Source organism: Spea bombifrons, chromosome 13 (assembly GCF_027358695.1).
Source record: "Spea bombifrons isolate aSpeBom1 chromosome 13, aSpeBom1.2.pri, whole genome shotgun sequence".
Lineage (NCBI taxonomy): Eukaryota > Metazoa > Chordata > Amphibia > Anura > Pelobatidae > Spea > Spea bombifrons.
The window spans coordinates 10671000-10696924 of NC_071099.1; the positions used below are offsets into that span (position 1 = coordinate 10671000).

General features: G+C 44.8%; 1 protein-coding gene across 1 annotated transcript; it reads right to left on the reverse strand.

The window, feature by feature from the left end:
• Positions 1-794: 794 nt before the first annotated feature.
• Positions 795-10076, reverse strand: SLCO4A1 (solute carrier organic anion transporter family member 4A1). Its single transcript, XM_053453557.1, has 11 exons — positions 9232-10076; positions 8315-8405; positions 7986-8107; positions 7114-7219; positions 6558-6712; positions 5061-5256; positions 4057-4222; positions 3509-3681; positions 3267-3331; positions 1371-1519; positions 795-1124 (listed from the first exon to the last, which is right to left on the reverse strand). Exons 1-11 carry the CDS (start codon positions 10055-10057, stop codon positions 957-959), a joined length of 2217 nt encoding a protein of 738 aa, XP_053309532.1. The 5' UTR covers positions 10058-10076; the 3' UTR covers positions 795-956.
• Between the last annotated feature and the right edge of the window lie 15849 nt (positions 10077-25925).

A 25925-nucleotide genomic window follows, 5' to 3' on the forward strand; every position in this document is an offset into this window, starting at 1 on the left:
GGGAGAAGTCGATTTTTACAGACAAAATCCCTGAAACATGCTTATATAAATCTTAATGTTTACACCCAGGATTGACAGTGAGGATTTACGCCGGAAGATGTCTCGCGCTCCTTGTTACTTGGGGGGGGGGGATAAGGCAGAAACTGGAGGAAAGTGACCCGGGGAACTTGATTCCATTGAAAATAACAAATTAGAGAATGAAGAAAAGGATCAATAAAACCCGAATCCTTTAAATAGGGGCTTTTCCTCTGCCGTCAGTGGGAACGCCCCCTAAGTCAGCAAGACCTCCCATTGACGTCAGTGAGAACTCCCATCGATGTCACGGGACCGCCCGTTGACGTCAGTGTGCAGTCCTGGCCGCATCCCGGATAGCCGGAGCCCAGAAGTTCCCAGGTATGACTATCAGTGCCCGGTAACACAGTACCACCTAAATCACTAAATCCATCAAGTTTAACCCTTCTACCGATCCCTCCTGCTTCTGATCCAAAATAAGACAAAAAGAAATATTTTACTGCGATGTTCCACGTGGCGGGGAACGCAGACTATTCCGGCGAATGGCGCGTGGCTGGGAACACAGACTGTAACGATGAATGCCGGGGGGCAAATACATTGGATTGTACCAAGACATCCCATATGCCAGCGGCTGTAGGCTGTACAGAACATGCCACGTGGCGGGGTTTCCAGGACCTACATGGCCCAGGGCAGAGATTATTTCCATTGGCGTGCAGCATAGCAAGACCCGCAACTCTCCCAGAGCGTGACACGTGGCACAGACCCCACGCCACCTTCACGTGGGTTCATGTGCTTCTTCTCGGTGTTGAAGGTGATGTGACAACGAATATGATTAGCCCTTTTCTTAAACATGAAGAAACACAAAGCAGTGACGGTTCCGTGACGCAGAACAACACTGTATTATACACAGGGGATGGATGGAGAGACGGTTCCTCCGGGTGGACTCAGGATAAGGGGTCTGGCGAGGTCAAGGAGGTATTTCGAGCTTCTTTACGGTTTTTGTCCAGATGCCCATTGGCGGCATCGTCCTGTTTGTCCGTGCCGCTTGGCGCGGGGAGAGGTGGAGGTTTATACAGGATTAAGGCAAGAGTAAAAAATAATAAAGCGAGGGTCTGCAAAAGGAAACAGTAACAATAGAGACACATCATCAGGACACTGTAACAGAATCTATAATGTATATGACATCACATGATATCTCCATGATGTCAGGATTAAACAGTGACATCACAGCCATGAAGCCAGAATCAGACTATGAGGACCTTGTAACTGAAGTCATGGTGAGGCCGCAATGAGGTGCGGGATTTATAACATTCAGGGTAATAAAGTGGTAGCGATTAAGTGCTTTGGGGTTCACTCACTTTGTAAACGAGGCCGGCAGTGAGCGTGTATCTGCTCATTGCCGAGTTCTGATAAATGTAGCAGGATCCTCTCTCTCCTCCTTGGTTCTGCCACAAAAGGCACGAGATATCAATCATTGATCCAAAAGCGATTGGTCCAGGAATCCCACCTGACAAAGGCCGTGAAAACAGGGTTAGCAATGAACCGTAATAAGAGGAGCAGCTGCCCTGAAAATAAGATTACGGGGAGTCTCGTCCAATTACCCAAAGATTGAGGTAACTCCGCAGTGCGCTATGTACTAACATGGGCGTAGGAACCGAGGGGGATGGGGGGGGCAGACCCCCCCCCAGTAACTCATGAGGGGGGGACCGATAATGAAGAAATCCCCCCTAGGGCCATAGGAAACCCTCCCCAATAGAAATGCCACAAATGCGGCCCGCGAGACCTCGAGGTGCGGCCCGTGTAAGATCGGTAGCCAGGGCAACCGATCTTACACGGTCCGCACCTTGAGCCCTGCTACAACAAGAGCCCTGCTACTTACCTGTGGGATGGTCTTCTGTACTGCACAGAGGAAGCAGAACCCAGCAGAGTTCACGTGACATCACATGACTCTGCTCGAGTCCTGCTTCCTCTGTACCAGAGAACGCAGAGGGAGGCCGCGCCCCCTGCTGAAGTCTGTGAGCGGCATCAAGGAGCTGCAGTGCGGGTAAGGGGGTGGGGAGGGTGTTTGAATGAGTATGCGTGATTGAGGGAATGAATCTGTGAATGAATGAATTTGTGTGTGTAAGTGCTGGAACGTAGGCATGATGGCACTGTGATTGCTGTAAACAATCACACTCCTATCATGCCAAGTCAGCCAGTACATGCTGAAACCTAGCTAGCTGCTGCTGCCAGCAGTATGGGGTCTGCACATCACTTACAGTCACCCTGTACCAGCATGTACTGGCTGACTTGGCATGATAGGAGTGTGATTGCTAACAGCAATCACAGTCCCATCATGCCTAGGTTTCAGCATTGACTGGTTGGATGTGTAAGTGCTGGAACCTAGGCATGATGGGAGCATGCTGTTAGCAATCACACTCCTATCATGCCAAGTCAGCCAGTACATGCTGAAACCTAGCTAGCTGCCCCCCTTGTGTATTGATGCTGCCAGCAACATGGAGTCTGCACATCACTTACAGCCACACTGTACCAGCGTGTACTGGCTGCCTGGGCATGATAGGAGTGTGATTGCTGTTAGCAATCACACTCCTATCATGCCAAGTCATATTGCTAAGTTTTTTTTGTCCAATTGTGGTGTGTTACCTACTTTTATTAAAAATGTTAGTTTTTATTATTATTATTTTTAAAGGTGGGGGGTCATTTTCGGTTTTGGCTAAGTGAACCATTAATGTTTTGGTCCAGAATTTTCATTTTGGTGCATCCCTAGAATAAATAGAACTATTTCATTTTTAATTATCCTGAGTCCTGAATTTGTAGTCACAAAACTTTCTAGGCCCAGAAATCAGTGAGAGGAAAAGTAAAGGTTTTGTGTCATTTACTTTATTTGAATCTGCATATTTTATTAAAGGCCATATTTTCTCACAGTGAAAAATGAGTGCGGCCTGCGCACGTATATAATTCTGATGAAGTGGCCCACTGCAGAAAAAACTTGGACACCCCTGGGGTAGACAGTGAGAAGGGGGGTAGAGAGAGGGTAGCTAGTAAGAAGGGAGGGTAGGGAGAGGGTAGCTAGTGAGAAGGGGGGTAGGGAGAGGGTAGATAGTGTGAGAAGGGAGGGTAGGGAGGTTGGTAGATAGTGTGAGAGATGGGGAGAAAGTGGGGATCTGATGGGGGAAAATGCTGTCCCCCTCCAGATTTTTAGGGGTTCCTACGCCCATGTGTACTAATGATCAGCCGACATTGATATATCCTACCTAGCGTCCGTACTACAATCCACTGGATCCCCAAAGCGAATGAGCGCTGACTGTCCGACACACACCTGGAGTGAGAGAGATGCGTTAGTGGAATCATTTGTGAGCATCGCTATTACCAGGGGGAAGTATCGACAAGTCGGACCGAAAGTTTTACTACAGGAAGTCGGTCCGTCCATCCGCTCTTTGGGTCTTTGGGTTGTAAAGAAGTCCGTTAAGCGACTGCTTGTGTCGCGGGAGAATACCTGAGTGTTGCCGTTAATGCAGGAATACTGCCCAGGAACGTGAAGAGGATCACACAGAACATGAAGACCAGGAGCAGCAGCATTTTATGGCAGGAAGAGGAGCATTTCCCGGCTACAGCCTGTCCTCCGGCGGACGACGCGTTCCACCCGACGCAGCTGCAGTTCTGATAAACCTGGGAGAAATTAAATGTACGACACATAAAAAACATGTCTGTCCCTGCACCCGTCGTAATCCCTGTCCCTATACCCAACCCTATTAGCTCTTCTAACTAATGGGGATCTTCAAAGCGACGTATGTCCTCCTCACCAGATACAATACAGCAGACGAGTTCGGATACTGATGGCGGGAAGTATATACCCAGGAAAATCTGTATATAGAGAGCGCTAAATGACAGCAGATTTAATACACAGTAAAGGTCTGAGGACGTGAAAATCACAAGGCTTTTCATATATATATTGAGCAGGAACGTATGACGTGGCTGCGTGCCGACAGGCGTCTGTTATCTGTCTGGGGGTATTTCTAGCTGCCTCCGTCAGGCATTTCTCACCTTTCTCCCCCCGCCGAGATCCGTGTATATTTCTGAGCACCCGGCGTAGCAGGCGGAGTAGTACATGATCTGATCCTCGCCGCACACGGGGCTGTAGATGTCTTCCAGACAGCGGCAGTCCATGTTACACGCGGCAGACAGGTTAAGACTCCCTTCCAGCAGCACGCTGTGCAAACAGAGGACACGGCAGTCTGCCGGTCAATAAACACAGGACACAGACAAGGAGACACACAGACACCTGCTGCGAATGATTGCCCCCATTAGATGACCCCAATTCCAGGGAGCTGCCTGATGTATAAATCACACCCCCGTATCCTCTATAGATAGGACATAACAGTGTGAAAAATACCAATGATCAGCTTAGTTAGCTAATTAGCTCAACATTCATTAATTAGGGGAAAATTGCATTTTTCATAAAAGATTGTGTTTTTACACATTATATGAAGATGTCTTAATAGCTCGTCTCGATGGGAAGTAGACTAGAGGACTGCATTGGGAGGCGGGTCTTGCTGGGGCTGCGGGCGGGAGCGGGCGGTCAGGCACTGTACCTGCGGGTCCCGGTAATCCCGCGCAGTCCCGCAAGGCTGTCTTCTCGCTGCTCCAGAACAGTGTCTCCTATCTTGCTCCGTCCAGGAACAAGGCGGAGTCACGTGATGTGACGTAACTTCCTGTGACTCCGCCTTGTTCCTGGGCGGAGCAAGAGAAGAGACGCTGTGAGGGAACAACTTGCGGGACTGCGCGGGAAATCAGGTAAGGAGGCGGGCGTGATTGGCCACAAATGTGGCGGGAGCGGGCGGGATTGGCCACAAATGTGGCGGGAGCGGAACACCCACATTGCGGGAGCGGGATTAAAAACAGCGGGAGCGGGATTAAAAAAGCAGTCCCACGCGGGGCTCTAAAGTAGACATATCGAGATATGCTTTGGGCACAAATTCAGGCGGTATGGCTGGTTCATTAACGTGGGCCTCCCATACATCACACGAGGAAGCTGCCGTGCATCCTACCTCCCGGGGTACGGCGTTGTTACCCCCGCCACGGGCATGTTGGGGCAACTGATCAGAAATATGAAGACTGACAGAATCCCCAGCAGGGTACACGACACGCAGAACTTGATTACTCCTGAGCAGTGAAGCTTCAGTTTGTTGACGATAAATCCGCCGAGAAAAGTGCCACCTCCTCCGGCGGGGACCACCAAGTAACCTGCGTGAGACGGTAAACACAGTGACCGAGGGGTTAACAACGCGAACGCTGTGCATTTTACAGACAAGACAACCGAGTAACAATGAAATGTGTGAAAAAGTCCTAAGGAGTGAACGATCCAGACATTAACGCGGCTGCTGGGGTTTTCTATGTGTAGCGGTTTCCACCGAGCTGGGGACTCATGGAGATAGCGGCAAAACTGCCCCTTTCGGGGGTATGTTTCAGCCATCGGAAACCTTTAAACCTCATCATACTATATCAACCAACAGCGTCGTTGGCGGTGACCCAACACATCACCAGAATGATTATTTAAAGCGTCGGCGCGCGATGAGCTGATGTGAGACTCTGCCTCGCCGCGTCGGGTTATCACGGCCGTGTCCCAGCTGCTGCACTTAAATGCCTTTTGTGAGTTGCCTACGACGTGCCACTAGGGGGCGCCAGTGTAAATGTTATGCTGTGAATGAAGGCATTTTCACTTACACCAGGCATGGGGTAAATGTATTAACTGAAGAGCGGACGCCTGTGTTCTCGCAACGCACTGCGTTCTGTGAAAGAGAGCATTATGGGAGCATAAACACACAGCCCACTCGCCACACAGGAATAAGAAAAGAATTAAAGCAGGAAAACAATAATTGGGATAGACGGGGGGGGGTCTCAATAAGTTAGGCTTGGGGGAGAGAAGAGAGAGAAGGGACGGGAGAGAGGAATTTAAATGCATAAAGGACAGGAGGGAATTTATTTCAAAGGAGGAGAAAAATTACATCAAGAGACCGGAATCTAACGCTAGAGAGTCAGAGGCTGAGATGGAATGGAGGGAAGTTTTCCTTTACTGAGAGGGTGGTAGATAAGTGGAACAGACTCCCAGCAGAAGTGGTAGAGGCTAATACAGTGAGGGGATTTAAACATGCATGGGATCGGCATATGGCTCCTGAATATAAAGTTTGGAGAAACGGGCGACTAGATGGGCCGAATGGGTTTGATCTGCCACAAATTCTATGTCTCTCTATGTAAAAGCTTTGAGGAAACAATTTCTCTTTATATTTTATGCCCCCCCAATCGCAGGCAGCACCCCTGTATGGATTCATGTGGAAACCTTAATCTCATTCATTACTTTTTAAGGTTCACATAACGTTTAAGTGATGTGAGGCTTACAGGTTAATAGGGTAGCGATTTGATCTGCGTATAGGAAAAACTCGAATCCTATACATGGGGTCACGTTCAGTGTCTCGGGGTAACCTCTATCCCCACCTCCTGCTAACGATGCGATACTCTGCACCTCTCTCCCGCGTATCGCGCCTTACCAAAAAAAGTAGCAGCTTCTGAAGCGCTCAGACTGAACTGGGATTCGAGGAGCTTTGGTCCGAACGTTGACATCCCGGTGATCAGCGTGGCTTCTGTGGCTCCAGCCAGACACAGGAAAATAAACGTGGGGTTTCTGAGAAGCATCAGCAGCGACCTGCAGACAACGAGGTGACAGAAAGGAGCTTAATATAAACACGATAACATTCCCAGTAAGAGCTTACAGTCTGATTACCAAACACCAGGCCGGTGCGGGATAAATGCAGGGGGTATCGGGGGTAACCTACCTCCATGTGTGTGGCTACATGTATACCTCTACAGACACAGAGCCGGGCAGTATTTGGCCAACACTGCTTCACTTTTGCTTTTAGAAAATGTTAAATGCGGAATATTCCTAAACCTGTGACCTCACCGGCGACGTATAAATTACATTATGGATAACGACAGACTACGATTACTTATTATTATAATCCATATATCCGGCATCCTAGTTTACAGGGCGCAGCTGTGAGTTAGACGCTGTATCTCCGTATCTCCGTATCTCGGCGGGACGCTTACTTTGGCAGATCGCGAATGGTTTTCCCGAAGTCTGGGTCCACTTTGTGGGCTCCGCTGTTCACTTGGTGAGCCTCAGAAATCCTCATTACGACGTAGCGCTGAGATCCTAACAAAATGTTTCAAACAAAATGTTGGCAACACAAGGGGGTTTTAACAGAATTCATCACTGACCCCCAAAATACTTTTCTGTGTATTTGTCCTGTACGGGGGGTGAGACTAGGGTTAGTTGTGCCTGGGTGCAGTACCTCTTTGGTGCCCCCTTACCGGTAACTAAAACACACAAACATACTAACACGCCAGCTCTAACATCTTACACATACATCCATTCACACACTATCTTCCTTCCCCCCTCGCACCGTTCATCCTAGGCTCACCCCAACACTCTTAACACCATACACTGACACACACTAACACGCAAACAAACACACACTCATGCAGACTCCACACTGAGCTGATGCTTTATGGCAATGCTAATGAAGTCCGCTCCTCCATAGACTTTCATTAGTCGGGGTATCTGGATTTGGTAATTAAGACTGAGCCATTCTATTGTTTTCCACATGCAGTATGATAAGGAGTCGGGGTGTTTAGTAGATCGGGCTCAGATAACAGAGCGAGAACCTCATACAAACGGCTGATATGCGGCTGCCTGAAAACATTATATTATGGGGAAAAAACTACAATTCTTTACAGCACAATATTTCTTATTGAAAACTTATTTTTAAACTGATATTTGTATTAAATATGCTGGGAGTTCAGATGTGATAATACCTAGATACGCTGTATATATTCATTCACCTGAGTTCATGCAGGCTTAGTTGGTCATCTACCCTTACTATGAGCATTCGTCTGAAATAGCTTTTAGACGGCCGTACCTGGGAGCTGTTGAGGATATCCGAGTATCGGGAAGGAAATAAGAAATGCAGCGGCCCCGGCTGCCAGGAAGCCGATCCACCATGCCCCAACCCAGAGGGGATTCTCCGGAGTGAGCCCAGCCCTGTAATAAACACACGGGTCCCGTTATCACCCTGTATGCCTGGGGGCAGGTTAATGACCCCCTGATGATGGCACAATGGGGAGTTAGGGGTGAATAGGAGTCCCTCAGGAGGGATTTAAAGTCGGGTCTATTTAGGCCCCTTTTGGCCTCGAGTTGGACAGCCCTCGGTTAAATGCAGACATGGTAAATCTGACAAGAGGTACTTACGGAATGCTGAGCTCCGTGTAGATGTTTAGGAAGAACCCCCCGAGCAGGTATCCCACCGCCGGCCCAACGATTGCGGCTGTGTAAAAAATACCTAAACAAGCAAAATAGTAAAAGCGTTCCATGAAATAACACGCGAGGGGGGGGGATTAGAGCGCATTGACCGTTACTGTACTCTGCGTTTATTTACGGCTGCTAATTCACAGAAGTATAAGGTCAACTCACTAAATTTTGTACTGTAAGTCAAGTTACGGAGGGGGCTCAACGGACTCAAGACCACTCAGCAGCACTTGATTAAGACAACTTGGACGGCAACTCATTTATTCACATGATGGTAGAACTGTGGTCAGCTTGGCTGCTTCGCCTTAGTGAATAGACAAGCTGCCTGACTTCAGATGACCCAGTTGAGAAACGCAGCCAACTTTTATGAATAGGTCCCCTGTCATCGCAAGACGTCAAGAAGTAATCAACCTATTGGTGGCTGAATGGATAACCGGTGGAGGCCTCCCTGTAATATCTGTACTTTTGAGGGTTATAAAATCACATATTCAAATATTGGAGTCATTTTGACCCAGCCATACTCATGGGGGGGTGGGGGTGTTAAAATAGTTATTGGGTTTGTTTCAGGTTAAAACTATAAGTTGTCCTATCAGCTAGAGATTGGTAGGTTTAGATTTGGGGCAGGCAGTGCGAGTACAATAAAAAGCTGACTGACTGACCTAGACCATTAGTGGACAGATGAGTTCCCAAGTTGGGTTTCTCGAGTGCTGATGAGTTGAGTCCGGTAGGCTACCTCTGTGACAGACGTTAGTGAATAGCCCTGTCCGGGCACATTTAGAGCTGAGATAGAGGCAGGTTTGAAGTTAACTTCGAGAGCTACAAGGACCCCTCGTCAAGTTACAAAATGCTGCTTCTCTCACCAATGTACACAGGAGAGTAGCTCGATTTGACATTTTCGTCCAAGTATGTCACTCCGAGGGTGTACAGGGGGGTTGCTCCGATGCCATGCAGAAACTGCCCCAACATGAAAATGTAGCGGTAATGAGAGATCTTGGAGGCACTTTCCGTATGCTGCTGGGTCTGGTTGGAATGACACGTTCCATTATCGTCTGTGACGCTCCCTTCGTAAGCGGCGGTCGTGAAGTGCGGTAGTGCAAACACAAGAGATCCTATCCCCATAATTAAGACGCCCCATCCTAGCCAGCGAGGCTTGTGCCCGTTGCCCCCAAAGTAACTAACAAATGTCAAACACATGCAAGCCGCTATGTCGTAGGAGCTTGCGATCAACCCGCTGTGGTAGCTATGGAGATCAAACCTCCGTTCTATTGTGGTGATCACAGTATTAATAAAGCCGTTTACTACCATGCCTTGCAGGAACGAGGCAACGCAAAGGAAGAACAGGACCCCTTTGGACGTGTTACAGAACTGCAGGAAAGATGGCGTGATGCTGCCCCAACCGCACTCATTGTCACCTTCGGAGGGAATGAATTTAATTTCACAGGGGTCATCGCACTCATAGCGTTTCTTGGTGGAGTTCTTGTTGTATAGAGCCTTGGGGGACGGTTCCGGAGAGCTTTCTGGGTTTAGATGGTACGTGCTCTTGGATAGCAGCGCGTTCTCCTGGTCTCTGGGGTCGGGAGACGGAGTACTCAGATCATATTCACTAACGCTTCGAGAGGACGCGTTGAGGTACAGGAGCTCCTGCTTGGAATTAAAGGAACCGTCTAGATTTATATGATGTGGCATTTCACGGGGAAAGCAAAAAGCAACCCTTCACTTTAGGCTCGTTTTGTAGTGACTGAGTGACGTCGGGCGTTTCGGGGGCCTCATACGGCGGCAGATCCCACGGCTCTTGTTACCCCTGCGTAAATGACAAAAAGAAGGGGTTTTCAAGAAAAGTTTAAAGGTCAGCTTTTACTTTGTACGATGAAGCGGCACACGAGTATATAAATAAAATATAATAATAATAATAATAAGTCTACTTCCCGAGGTCCCTGGCAGCAAGCGTTGTTGGTATTGGGATGTAGAGGATGATGATGATGATGATGGCTTCGCAGAGAAGGGAAGAGTGTGAAATGCGTAGAAAATGGATGGTATTTGTTATTTAGCTAAAAAAAAAAACTGACTGTTGAGCGATAAAAATCACCGTAAGGCTTAATTGTTAGTATTGGTAGAAAATGGCTTAAAAAGCAGCCCTGAGACACGTTTTAGCTATTTTTTATACTAATGAAAAGCTGCCTTTATGGTTATTTAGGCTGTGGCTGCACCGTTAGTTTCCCCCACCGTATGAAATTGGTCGTTTTCACCCGTTGGGCTCTGCTGTCATGCGTATGTGGCTAGTGATGTCACAGCTTCCTGTCTGTGGATGGCTTATCCCATCTCCTTCCTCTCTTATCGCAGTCTCGCCATATCACCATTATCCGCCACTTTTACAACAAGGGTCAGAGCCTGAGATGGAACGGAAAGAAGTTTTACTTTATTGAGAGGAAGGTAGATAAGTGGAACAGCTCTCCCAGCAGAGGTGGTAGAGGGTAATACAGTGACGGGAGTTAAAGATGCATGGGATAGACATATGGCTCCTGAATCTAAGATGAGACCAACGACTGATTAAGGTTTGAGTCTTTACAGCAGGAGACACAGGCGACTAGACGGGGGCCGATTGGGGCTGATCTGCCGGCAGGTTCTGGGTTTCTTTAAAGGAAGTAGTGCTCGGGTTCTCCTCCGCGAGGTTCTGCAATTATAGCTGAGGGTCCCCTGGGAGCCGGCAGAATTTCCAAGAAGGGCTGCTTCCTCTGCTGTGAATAATCCGGACGGGGAAGTGAAACCTCAGCGGCTCCGTGTAATACGAGGGGGGCTCCTTTTCTGAAAATGTAGAAGCCGGGGATACGTTCTCTTCGTCGTTTGGGGGAACGAGTAAAACTGAAAACTCATTTCTAGAAACCTGCTGAGTAGCGACATGAGTAACGATCCCAACGGCCTCACGTCAGAACACAGGAAGAGTTAAAACCACAGACCTACTTATCTGTATGTGCATGCATGCACACGTACCGCAATACGTGAAGAACTGTTTCATGGAACAGGGTGTGGGGGTTTTAACACAGAAACATAGAACCCGCAGGCAGATCGGCCCCATCTGGCCCCCGTCTAGTTGCCCGTTCGTCCTGCTGTAAAGACTCAAACCTTAATCAGTCGTTTGTCTTGTCTTAGGTTCAGGAGCCGTATGTCTACCCCATGCATCTTTAAATAACGTCACTGTATTACCCTCTACCACCTCTGCTGGGAGGCTCTTCCACTTATCTACCAACCTCTTGATAAAGTATTCAAGCCTCTTTGTCCATTAGGACATTACATGGTGGGCTGTGGTCAGGGTCACATTTACATTATGGCTGACTCTAGGGATAAAGATGCCGCAAGATTAAAAACTCTCTGTAAAGGCATGAAACGTGGGGGGCGCGAAAGGAAACGGCTACTGATGGAGACCGAACTAACCCGCCACGGAAAGGTCCTGAATGTATCGCCGATTAAATAGTATTTCTGCTACAGCTGGCAGCGATTGTTAGACGGCCGCGTCCATCTGGTGATGATGTCTCGGCGTGACTCACAGCGCTGCGGTTATTGCCCTATACGAGATATTTGTCTTGCAAATACTAGACACACCTTTAACAGCCAACAAACGCGCGGCAGCCGAGAGGGGCTTTATCTGTAAATCCATGACCAATGCAGATACCAACGGGCAGCAACGTATAATGCCTCTATACTCCGCCTATTTCTATATCTAATGCCTCTATACTCCGCCTATTTCTATATATAATGCCTCTATACTCCGCCTATTTCTATATATAATGCCTCTATACTCCGCCTATTTCTATATCTAATGCCTCTATACTCCGCCTATTTCTATATATAATGCCTCTATACTCCGCCTATTTCTATATATAATGCCTCTATACTCCGCCTATTTCTATATATATATATATATAATGCCTCTATACTCCGCCTATTTCTATATATATAATGCCTCTATACTCTGCCTATTTCTATATATAATGCCTCTATACTCCGCCTATTTCTATATATAATGCCTCTATACTCCGCCAATTTCTATTTATAATGCCTCTATACTCCGCCTATTTCTATATATATAATGCCTCTATACTCCGCCTATTTCTATATATAATGCCTCTATACTCCGCCTATTTCTATTTATAATGCCTCTATACTCCGCCTATTTCTATATATATAATGCCTCTATACTCCGCCTATTTCTATATATAATGCCTCTATACTCTGCCTATTTCTATATATAATGCCTCTATACTCTGCCTATTTCTATATATAATGCCTCTATACTCCGCCTATTTCTATATATAATGCCTCTATACTCCGCCTATTTCTATATATAATGCCTCTATACTCCGCCTATTTCTATATATAATGCCTCTATACTCCGCCTATTTCTATATATAATGCCTCTATACTCCGCCTATTTCTATATATAATGCCTCTATACTCCGCCTATTTCTATATATAATGCCTCTATACTCCGCCTATTTCTATATATAATGCCTCTATACTCCGCCTATTTCTATATATAATGCCTCTATACTCCGCCTATTTATATATATAATGCCTCTATACTCCGCCTATTTATATATATAATGCCTCTATACTCCGCCTATTTCTATATATAATGCCGCTATACTCTGCCTATTTCTATATATAATGCCTCTATACTCCGCCTATTTCTATATATAATGCCTCTATACTCCGCCTATTTCTATATATATAATGCCTCTATACTCCGCCTATTTCTATATATAATGCCTCTATACTCCGCCTATTTCTATATATAATGCCTCTATACTCCGCCTATTTCTATATATAATGCCTCTATACTCCGCCTATTTATATATATAATGCCTCTATACTCCGCCTATTTCTATATATAATGCCGCTATACTCCGCCTATTTCTATATATAATGCCTCTATACTCTGCCTATTTCTATATATAATGCCTCTATACTCCGCCTATTTCTATATATAATGCCTCTATACTCCGCCTATTTCTATATATAATGCCTCTATACTCCGCCTATTTCTATATATAATGCCTCTATACTCCGCCTATTTCTATATATAATGCCTCTATACTCCGCCTATTTCTATATATAATGCCGCTATACTCTGCCTATTTCTATATATAATGCCTCTATACTCTGCCTATTTCTATATATAATGCCTCTATACTCCGCCTATTTCTATATATAATGCCTCTATACTCCGCCTATTTCTATATATAATGCCTCTATACTCCGCCTATTTCTATATATAATGCCTCTATACTCCGCCTATTTCTATATATATAATGCCTCTATACTCTGCCTATTTCTATATATATAATGCCTCCATACTCTGCCTATTTCTATATATAATGCCTCTATACTCCCCACGGTATATATAATGCCTCAGAACACATATTATATGAGATGAGGAAACCTCTCAGTTGTATTATTCCATCTGCACTCAGTGTCGGGTATCTGACCGACAGTAACCTCTGCCAACCAGACTGCTGGTGCAGGGAGGGGCATGACGCGAGTATCCCCACAGACGCTGCCAGGGAGGGGGCCAATCGGCGAGCAGCGTGCAGCCGTGGAAGGATAAAATGATTAGATGACATTAATGGGAGACCGTCGTGATAAAGATCGCTGCCCCCACAGAGTACATGGATCTATATACATACACACACACATATACACACACACACAATTTAGCACTTTGTTTTAACCCTTTCCATGATGTCCCAGCTGCCTGAAATGACACGCCGCTTTTGCCTTTTCACCCGCTGTATTGATAAATAGGTGGCCTGTAGTAATGAACGTCGATAAAGCTAAATATTATTACTTCCAAAAGGCTTTAAATGTAATGGCGCCGATTGGGGTGTAAAGGTAACCGGGTCAGTCCGGTATTTAAAGAAGGTGATACGTATTAGTCATGTGTATTAGTAAATAGAAGCACTCATTATATTTATTGATTTTAGCTAAAATCTTTATTATTTCCGCCCTTCCTGCGCACAGGGGTGCCGCTTGGCGCTGTACCCAGACCTTATCAAGTTCTTTCTATATGCATAGGAGGCAAAATGTCATTCCGATGCAGCTTTTTATAGGGTGAAAAAAAACATGATTAACCCTTTTAGTGCCAGAGTGGACTGTGAGACATTTCAGCCCACGATAGTTTAAACAAAAGAACGTGCGTCATTATAAAGGAACATCTGTAAGAGGGGACACGACGCCCTCGCCGGCACGCCAAGGGTTAAAACTGCATGACAAAACAGCTGAACTGGGGAAAAAAGTAACAGACCCTATTTAGAAAATGTGAAGAGTAGATACATCGTAATACGAAGATACTGATTTAAAATGGGTTAATATTATTGGCATAACATACATGATGCGTGAACCGTGTAAGCGGAATCAGCCAAATAAAGCCCGGGGCGATGGAGGCTTTGCGGGGCTGTTCATCATTAACCTAGAATTGGCCCGCTCCTCGGGGAGATCAGGAACCAGCTGCAGGGGCAGATCTCCCCGAGGAGCGGGCCAATTCTGGGTTAATGATGACATTTGGCTTTTATGGTAGGAATGATGGGCCTGGGACAGAATACCGCCCCCCCCCCCCATCCCATGAGGGCTTCAAAAAACCTCAAAGCCAACTGGTGTGGCTACCGCCATTAAAGGTGTGTGTGTGAGGGGCTTCATGGGGCTATTACAGGAGATCAGCCCCTGCAGCTGGTTCCTCATCTTCACAGGGTACGGGGCCTCTATGGCATGTCCACCTGGGGCCTTATTAAACCTCACAGCCAAGTGGTGTGGCTACCATGCCAAGATGCCAGAGCTACCCCCATCTCACTAACCTGACAGTGCTACCCTCCCTAAACCTGTTTAGGAGGCAACCGTTTCCACCACTCAGAGCAGCAGAGCTACCCGTAACTCATACTAACCACTGGGAGTGCTGGATACCCCTGTGCCAGTCAGGGAGCTCAGGTGGGCTCAGGGGCCCAGCCTGCACTGAGTTACCCTGCCGGATGCAGGAGGCTTGTGAATAAATGAAGCAATGAATGAATTCCCAGCTCTCCGCACATACGCAGCGACACGCATGGGGGGACGGCAACATGTATGTATCAGTAACATGCAGGCACATGACTGGATACAATGTATCACGCAGCAGCCTGTATGTAGCATGATTACACAAACATACAGCCGCCCCCCCCTTCCGGTACAGCGCTCCCCCTACTACAACAGGATACAAAGTAACTCATTCTCTTCCCTGCCATACATGCAGCGGATACAACGTGTCCGGATCTAATACCCCGTAATACAGAAATAAATAAATCACCCCTCCCTACAAGATTATATAGAATAATCCAGCCCCCTACCTACAATATTATATATAGAATAATATAGCCCCCTCCCTGTAAAATTATTATATAGAACAATCCAGCCCCCTCCCTGTAAAATTATATAAAATGAATGAGCCCCCTCCTTACAATATTATATAAAGAATTATCCAGCTCCCTCCCTAAAAAAAAAAAAAATATATATATATATATAGAATAATCCAACCCCTCTCTGTAATATTATATAGACTAATCTATATAATCAGCCCCCGGATAACAATCACATTATTATCAAGAGTGACTCAGCCCCTCCTTATACCAGAGAATTATTCGCCCCGTCCCTATAATTTGACACAGAATAAATCCCCCTCCCCGTAATAACCGGATATGGGGCAGCGTCTGGCGAACTGGTGATTGTGCCCTGTCCCCCGGCCGGTGGTGGCCCCATGTGATGATGCTGATAGTACATACCGCGCTGGCTCTGGGCATCCTCTGCTTCCCCAGTCACGGACATTCAGCTTTCATTTCGCATCGACCCCGCCTTCTCCAACTCTAACTGACAGCGAATCCGTCCAATCACGCGGCAACCTGTGCTGGCCTTATCGGATGGCAGCCAATCAGAGAGCCGCTGATAGGCGAGCCCCCCCTTCTAGCCGCACTGACAGAACAGGTGGAGCGGAATGTTCGTTGACGATGCTGCCGGTATGACCACGCCATTCTAGGGGAACAGGCGCGCGCAGAGCCGGAGAGTGGGAGAGTTGTCACATGATGCTGATGAGAGCGGGAAACGAGGGAGCGTGGTGGATGTTCCCTCAGTTACCTCACACAGAGCTCCTGCCTCAACACTGGGTCATGTCCCACAACAAGCACTAGGGCATGTCCTCCTGCTACCCCAACACTAGGGCATGCCCTGCAACAACCCCAACACTGGGGCATGTCCCTCAGCTACCTCAGGGAGCCATTTCCATGCCAATTACAGGGATACTCAGGGCATGTCACCTTATGTTTGCTTACCCTTTTCTGGGGCAGGTCACCTCAGCAGATTTTATACTCGTATTTTGCCCTCATGCCTGGTACAGTGGCTGGTTTTGGCCCCTACGTGAAGGAAACAGATGGACGTTTTATGCCCCAAAGCTGGGGCCCAACCTGAAAAGGCCAACAAGTTCAGGATGTAGTCGTCGCGTTGGCCAAGTAAACGGTAATAATGTGACTGACACGGAGTTAGTGCTGGTTGATTAGGGTCTGATTAGCTGCTAACGCACAGTTTTAAGTGGGGTTATAGGTTTGTGCAATAAAATAAGACGTGGGCTGCTGAATGTAAAAATATAGAACCAATTACTTTCCTTTCTAAGGAGACAAAAGCTTTCCTATTATTATTTCTTATTATTTTATGATGCTTATTCTCTTACAAGATGGATGCCCTGCACCCAGAGGAGGGGACGCAGCACACTTTGCTGAAATTACTTTGAGTATCTTTTATTAAAGATTTGCCCCGTTCCTTAGCTCACATCTATCTTTTCCCCGACAGGAACTTCGTCATTTCATGTGAATGCGATTGCAGCATGAGCAACAAGAGGTAGAAGCACATCTGTATATTTATACATTATTATATATATATATATATTTATACATTAAATGTTACCATTGTATTATTGTGTCAGATATTTAAATCCTGACTCTTACCCTGGGAATTCTGAAACAAAGAGGATTAGTTAGCTGGAAGTTGCCATTATTTGTAAAATGTATTTTCCAAAATGAAAATCCTGTTCACAGGAGCCCATTTATTTTAAATGGTATATTTTTATTCAAAAATAGTAAAATGGTTCAATGATGTCATTAATCCTATCTGATATGCATCCGGGTTGATTTAAAGATATTTTATCTCTGTGTGGCTCTCCGCACAAGTTCCACTACAGAAGAAATGCGTCAGGGGTGGCCCTTTTATGATGTCAGAGAAAGGAAATATTTCAGCTCATCTCTAGTGTCTGTTATGTACGCAGCCTCATCGTATATATGTTCATCCAGAACTGTACTGTTCAAGGGGCCTCGTATATATCATAGAACTAATGGGATATGTACCTTTATAGCTGGCTACAGTAAATCAGATATATAACATATATGTAGAACGATGTAGTGTGTGTGTGTGTGTGTGTGTGTGTATATATATATATATATATATATATATATATATATATATATGTATATACACACAGTAACAAACGTTTGAGGTCACAAGTTTTGTTAAAATAGGATGAAATGGATCAGAAATCCAGCGCAGACGGGGTTAATGTTGTAAATTACTATTGTAGCTGGAAACGGCTGATTTTGAATGGAATATCTTCATAGGTGTACAGAGGCCCGTTATCACTCCCATCACTCCTGTGATCCAATGGCCCTTTATTACTCTCATCACTGCTGTGTTCCAATGGCCCTTTATCACTCCCATCACTCCTGTGTTCCAATGGCCCTTTATCACTCCCATCACTCCTGTGTTCCAATGGCCCTTTATCACTCCCATCACTCCTGTGTTCCAATGGCCCTTTATCACTCCCATCACTCCTGTGTTCCAATGGCCCTTTATCACTCCCACCACTCCTGTGTTCCAGTGGCTCTTTTTCACTCCCATCACTCCTGTGTTCCAATGGGCCTTTATCACTCCCACCACTCCTGTGTTCCAGTGGCTCATTTTCACTCCCATCACTCCTGTGTTCCAATGGCCCTTTCTCACTCCCATCACTCCTGTGTTCCAATGGGCCTTTATCACTCCTACCACTCCTGTGTTCCAATGGCCCTTTATCACTCCCATCACTCCTGTGTTCCAATGGCCCTTTATCACTCCCACCACTCCTGTGTTCCAGTGGCTCTTTTTCACTCCCATCACTCCTGTGTTTCAATGGCCCTTTTTCACTCCCATCACTCCTGTGTTCCAATGGCCCTTTTTCACTCCCATCACTCCTGTGTTCCAATGGCACGTTGTGTTCGCTGATCCAAGTTTAAAAGGCTAATTGATTGCTAGGAAATCTTTTTGCAGCCATATCCTTATTGCGGTGATAACGAAATCCATTAAACCTCCTGAAGTAAATGATGACATTCACAGAATACTAGAACACGTCGTATATTAGGGTTACACCATTCCACTATATGAAAAAACCTGGAACTACTGGCTGTTTAGTGATACTGCAGCTGGAAACCGGCCGGAGGGATATAAGGGAATGTTACGGAATATGTAGCGGTCGGAATGTTTCTGTTATGAGTTTGCCAGGTTTTGTCGGTGCAGCTTGAGCCGTTGAGTGTTCGAACCGTTAGATGTACGCACACGCTCCCAAGGCATCACTAATATAGTCTATACGAGTGTAATGATATAATTTTGCTATCTCTGAGGGGCCCAGCCCCGGGCTTAAGTTTTTTGTAAGTTTTACATAGTTATATAGGCTGAAAAAAGACACGTGTCCATCCAGTTCAGCCTTTCCCATATCTGTTAATTGCTGTTGATCCAAAAGAAGGGAAAAAAAAAACAGTTTGTGTCTCTTTCCAATTCTGCAACAAACCAGAGGTTCAATGTTCTTAATAACTTAATGAAACGATAGAAAAATGCAGACAAACTTTCATAGTTTGCAGCTTTATTCTCTATATGTGTCTTTGATACAAACTCATTATGTACGGTAACGACTCCACTGTCATTCCACTTGTTTCTTTCTCACGTGTTCACATCATATGGTGTTATTCGTAATATTCCAGATCATGCCTGTTTTTTTTTTGTTTTTTTTTTAATACTGTACTTTGAAGCAACATTTTCCAAATATAATGATTTACATTGTATATAACAAGTGTTTGTGATGTCACATGCCTATCCAAATAAGATTTCCAAGAAAAAAAAACTTTTGCAATTGTGTTACAGCTAGAAAAAATAGCTACAGCTCAGTGTCACCAAACATCTGAACAATAGTGTATGTGTGTGTGTGTGTGTGTGTATATATATATACGGTATATATATTATATCACACACACATATGTTTTCATATTTCAGAAAAAAATTACCAGAGAAAATGGCACCACAGCAATTACACCATCATTTGGAAATCTACAAGTAAATTAATCTCCTGCCTTTTTTTCCATAAACTACAGCATTTCAGATTGGTTCAGATTACCAGGGAGATAAAGGGTTCATATTATTGATAAATGACAGAATTTGTATACAATTCTGCAAGAAATTCCTATCTGTAGTTTTGTCCTCTACTTATCCCGGGAATAGCAAAGCCGTAATCTGCAATTTCCTGCCCGATCGGTCCGCCGGACTCTTAGTTGCTGGAGGGTATTATTGCTTCTTAGGTTTTCTCGGTAGAATATTTTTAAGCACAATGGTTTTTCTCTTGAGTTTGGGAATTTTAACGTTTTTCGCTAGTCTCCAAACCCTTGATGGCAAATGTTTGTTTTTCGCAATGAATGATTTTACCTATTTTGCGGTAGACATCAATTTGTTGGCATAGATTGGCATTGAAGCAGTTCTGTCATACCTCATTATTGTCGTTTTCAAATCCTGCTGGTGTCCCTCCATGAGAGAATTCTGCAGAGTCCCCATATGAGTTTTCTCCTTTTCCCCCAGCCCCTGCTTTTGTGAGCAGTTTGCCGAGGAGGGGTCTAACAAACCCCTTTTATCGAGTGGTAATCGTACCTGGGAACTTGGGAGCTCCGGCTACCTGCAGCCTACGCTTGCGGGCCATGGTCAGGCCACCGTCAGGGGCATTTCTGATGATGTCCCTAGGCATCCCCCCTAACATTAGTGGCCATTTCTTCTGACATTGCAGGAAACACCCCCATTTAAAGAGGAAATGGGGGGGGCATGTCAGGACCCCTCTCCCCTGACCCGGGAGGATTCAGGAGTTGACCTGGAGAAGTGACGCTTCTCCCAGAGTTCTGTTCCCAGGTATGGTTCCAATACTAGTTTAACAAACTCGCACAGTCACCCTTTAGTGAATAGACCCGCCTGAATGTTTGAAAGCTGGACCAGAAAAACATTTAGACCTTGGCCATTGTGTCTGATGTTTTAAAAATGCAAATAAAATAAGGAGGAGTGGGTGGAAGTGAATGGTATTTTCCATTGAAATAAAAATAGCCAATTTATTTTGTGGGATAGTCTAAATATTAACAAACCTGGTCTGTGTGAAAATAACTTTCCACACCTCTAGTTCTTGGTGGGAAGGATTTACATATACTTCAGATGTTACGCTTGCCAGTGGGGTCCGGTTTACACATGTAATCTGTCAATTGTAGACCCCTGAATGTATGGACTGTAAGAATCGTTGTGTAGATTGTTGGCGCTATATAAATAAAAGATAATAGCAACATATAGGGGCTGCGAGGATCAGTCAGGAGCATTGCCATGTACATTAATAGACATCATTTAGAGGAGAGGATTACACCAGGACCTTGGACAGCATTCTGAGTAAAAAGCCAAATCTTTCAGGAAATGCTGATACCGAATGGCTGATTATCCACATGCAGAATTCTGAGTAATCTGAGGTGGTTTGAATCTGTCAATATAAATTTAAATAGACTTTACCCGCCTGAGGGTACACCACATCACAAGTGAATTTACCCCCCCTTCTCTGACCACGCATCCACATTGTTTATTTTTACCACTTAATGATGGTTAGAATATTTTAGAATACACATTGGGTAGTGAGCGCTGAGTATAATTTAAGGAATTTGATAGAGTAATAGGAGCTCTTCATTTTTAACTTTTTTATTTTCATTGTAATCATGAAGATTCCCTAGATGCCAGACTAGAATTCCTTTTGCTAGGGGGGCTCTATTTTCAGTTTCAGTTTATTTTCATCGAGATAGAGGCTATTTTAAAGTACTATTACTGGGCAATCCTCTATTGTTTAGCAGGAATACTGCTTTGGTATTAGCGCTGTGTAAGTGCCAACTGAAGAAGGTGGAATCTCATTGGGCCCTCTGTGAAAATGGAACCTCGAGACACCTTTGTGGCCGATGTAATGCAGCTTCGGTTTGTTATAAGAACTTCCTACGGAGGTAGAAAATATGTATGTAAGACGGTTTCAATGGAAATATTCAACAAGTCAACATCTGGGAACCATATCTTGGCCAGTTTTGTATAGATTAAGCCAAAGGAGGATTTGTTAAATGTGGGATTTCTGGCAGCAAAAAAGTAAGGAAATTAAATCAGTATAAATAAGCGTTGTGACTGCAATGGGCAGCTCAGGGTCAGTACCTTTCATGTAACAAGAGCCAATTATAAGTGTTTTTATATAATTTTGTTTTGAAACAGTGTGTTTCAGAAAATCTTTTGACCAGCCACATTTAGCTCTTCTGGTGCACATTCCAGTCTAATTTCTTTATACTGAAATTGTACTTAATTGTTGATAAATGTAAAACAATGATAAGAGACCATAGTCTAAAACTAGAGAGTCAGAGGCTTAGATGTGATGGAAGAATGTCTCGCTTTACAGAGAGGATGGTGGATAAGTAGAACAGCCTCCCAGCAAGTGGTTAATCCGGTATAGGAACTACTAAGGTTTGAGAGGATTGGGGGGGTTCCTAAGGGTCTGCCCAAAATACGATTGAAGGGACAGTTTATTTGTAGTACTCTGCAGAATCTGTGGGCAGTAGGGAGTTTTATGTCACCCCTTCTGGTGCATCACTTGTTTCCTATTAAAGAAAATACTCAAAGAAGGCGTGAGAAATCCTGATTGCACCAGAAGGGGGCAGCGTAATCCATGCGTGAACGTCATATGAGCCATTAACCAAGAGATATGTCTATTTCTAATCAGAACCTATGGAGATTAGTTATCAGACTAAAATCTTCTGCTTTTGATAAATGCAATTAATTCCACTTGATATGGAGAACATTTATCTCATTGCAGAAAATAGAATACCGACCTAAAACAGGCCGTCAAAAATGATGTCTGTATTCATTTTTGGTGACTGTTTCATTTTGGGCCCCTTGTGGGATAAGCAGAGGATGATATTATTATTATTATTTATACACACTTACCCCTTAATACCCACACACCCTTATAATGTTAACCCCAGATATGCTCCCTTTAAGTTAAGTGAAATTATGTGGTTATTGGTAATAACTAAATTACCTGTCTGTGTTAAGTATGTTACCAGTAATATGTTAGTTCACCCATTGTACAGCGCTATGGAATTTGTTGGCACTATATAAAACAATAAGTAATAATAATAATCTTATTAAATAGAGTGATTCCAGTGAGTTATAACTGGTTACCAGTAGCCCTGAATAGTATCCGTCTTTATTGTTCTTTGTCCCATGAATGGAACAGCCTCTGTAATTACTAATTGCAGTGGAAAATCAATACGTTTTACAGGCTCTTCAGCGCAAACAAGAGATCATGCTTTGCAGTAAAAGCAAATATTTATTAGTTGTGATGTCCTCTGGCCAATTTAGCTAAAGCTCCGGCCTCGGTGTGGTTTCTCGGCTCACACGCCGCTCTGACGTGAACCATACTTCCCCCGAGCGGAAAAATTAGCATTCCAGCGGCCGTGGCTCTAAACTCACTCTGACAGCGCCGGGCCATCTCCAGGTCGCCTTTAATTACTGTGGGCGAAGCTGCTGTCACTGCGTCCTTCCCTGTATAACTTATAAACTTGTGACATTAGGATTAGTGACCCCAGAACACCCAGCCACCTGGAAAGCCCCCAGCCTGGAGGTAACTAATCAGTTGCCGCCCTGCCTGCTTCATTTTACGCCCGTTATGGTGCAGAGATCTCCATCGCAGGATCACATACCCTGCATTTCAATATTATAAGCTGCATCTTGCTGCCCCTTTCTAGCCACGCCGCCTTTTTTTCATTGAATTCTTATTTGCTGAATTGAAGGAAAAAATCAAATAAAGCAAAAGAAAAAGTTATTTATACCTAACAGCGTTAAGCTTCGAAGTGTAGTATATGATACTATACATTAATATATTTATTGTACTAAGTGAAAGAGCTGCCTCTAATGTGGAGATTTAAGCATTGAAACCATTACACAGGAATGAGATGTATTCGGGAAGCTCTTGTTTGTCTCCCTGCTGGACTGTCCTGTGCACCAGGAAACCTCGTGTGATTTAAAGCAGGAATGAGGAGTGAATCCTGGCCTCGCACTTGCTTTGAGGGCTTTGTATGATGCAACTTGGAGTTTCCTTATTTCAAGCTATTAATGACATCACTAATAAATAACTGATGCTATTGGATGAGTAACATACTATATAACATCGCCACACTGTGTAATTCGTTGACCAAGCCGTGTTTGTTAAAGACTTTAAGAAACTGACCATCTTGGCTTTCAAGGAAGGACATTGATTGATCGGACCCGTTGCAGACGGGCTATAGATTGTCTGTACATTATACTGTCTGACGGTGTCCTTCCGGATGGTGCAGGACGTCAGCACTTTTACTGGAAGATAATCTGATGCTTTGCATATCCGCACCATACTGCACCGTGTGCTTTCATTCACCCGCCAAGGATTCAGCTGACCCGGAGCGCCGGATTCTAGACTGGTTCTTTTTGCTTATTCAATGACTTCTGAGTCTTGATCTGAGTAAATGATCTTTGCCTTTCAAGTAAAAACGGAGAGCATTCTGGTTGTATTTTCATTCATCTACTGAAACATGCAGTGCATGGAATTAAAGGGAAAGATACCCCGGGGTATACAATAACTGTAAGCGCCAACAGAAACATTTAGCTTGCGTTTACAGCAAAAAGTGATTTTATTGTTAATTCTTCCCTGAACACCAAAGCAGCCCTACATGCCGTAGTTAAAACCATTAACACCGGGACATTTTACATCTGTGGCTCTGTGTATGAAGACGTAGGACAATATTCTCTACAAACATATTTTTGACTGGTTTATCGTCATATTAAAGTTGTTTTGTGCGGATAAAGCACTACAGTAAAATTATCTGAAAAAAGTTGCTGAAACTCTTAATAATTGAATTGCTTTTCTGGCAGATCGGTTTTGTTGTTTTCTGGTGATGAAAGGGAAGACAATATTCGCTGACGCCGTTTACCTCCCTTCGCTGCCTGTGCTTTTCTATATATTGTGTGATTGTTGTATAATGTATGTAGAAATTGTATTATTTTGGTATGAAATGTACTTCTGTTTTATTGTTTTTTCCTAAACCATCTTATCTTGAAGGTTTTTGGCAAACCATAATCAGGGCTGACAGCGTGCCTCGTTCAGGCTAATGCGTAGATTAATGTATGGTCCGTATGATGCAGAAGACGTCTTTCCTCGCTGTCTGGGTGTTTCGCCGGTAACTATAAGAGAAAAGGCACACATTGTTATTCCGTAAGCCACAGATGCCCCACCTGTGATATTGTTACACTACATGGTGCCGCCGGGGTGAAGGACGGGGTAACTGTACAAATAATTTGCAAATATTCCTGTTTTCAGATACTTGTTTCCAATACTCCCCCGGCAGTCGGAGTGCAGTGACCGTCAGCGGATAGGACTCTGTATTCAGTAATAAGAGAAAAAGACATTTCAGATTTAGCATTCTTTTCACAGTAGACATTTTAGGAAAACGCTTAATCAATCAGAGAGAAATTCTGCTAGGTAAACAATGTTCGCAAAACACCTGAAAGATCCGAACAAAACGTCTGCAACGCAAAGTTGCACAAATTCCCAAACTGCACAAATAACTGCAGGGAAAATACTGCGACAACAGCTCGCGACACCTTCTGGGACACGAATCTGACGTTCTGCCAGCTAACTGATTAAAATCATCCTAGAAACAATGATTCACTTAAAAAAATGGGCTCAGTTAATGCCAGCAACTTAAGATAGTGCTTTCCTGGCCCCGGTCCCAGCCGGTGCGGGTCCGGTGTCACCGGTTAGACCAATAGCGTCGTCTTCGTCGTCTGCCGCAAATCTGGGGGCTTGGACCCTGTTCAATTGCAGCATGAATCCTCTCTGCTGGATGTATCATTCATCGTGTTTTACACGTCCACTGCAGAATGAAAAGCATTGACATATTTGGGTTTTTAACTCTTGTGTAACCAGTTGGCCATCAGTCATTCTAGGGTGTTTTTATATTTGTTAAGCGCTGGGAGTAGCAGGTGGACACGGCACCCGGCTGCCTGCGCGCTTATCCCAGGTGTAGAGAAGGCGCTGCGGTATAAGTGACAGCAGAGCATCGATCTGCAGACCAATGAAATGATGCGACGGTAATGTCGGTAATAACGTCCGGCAGGA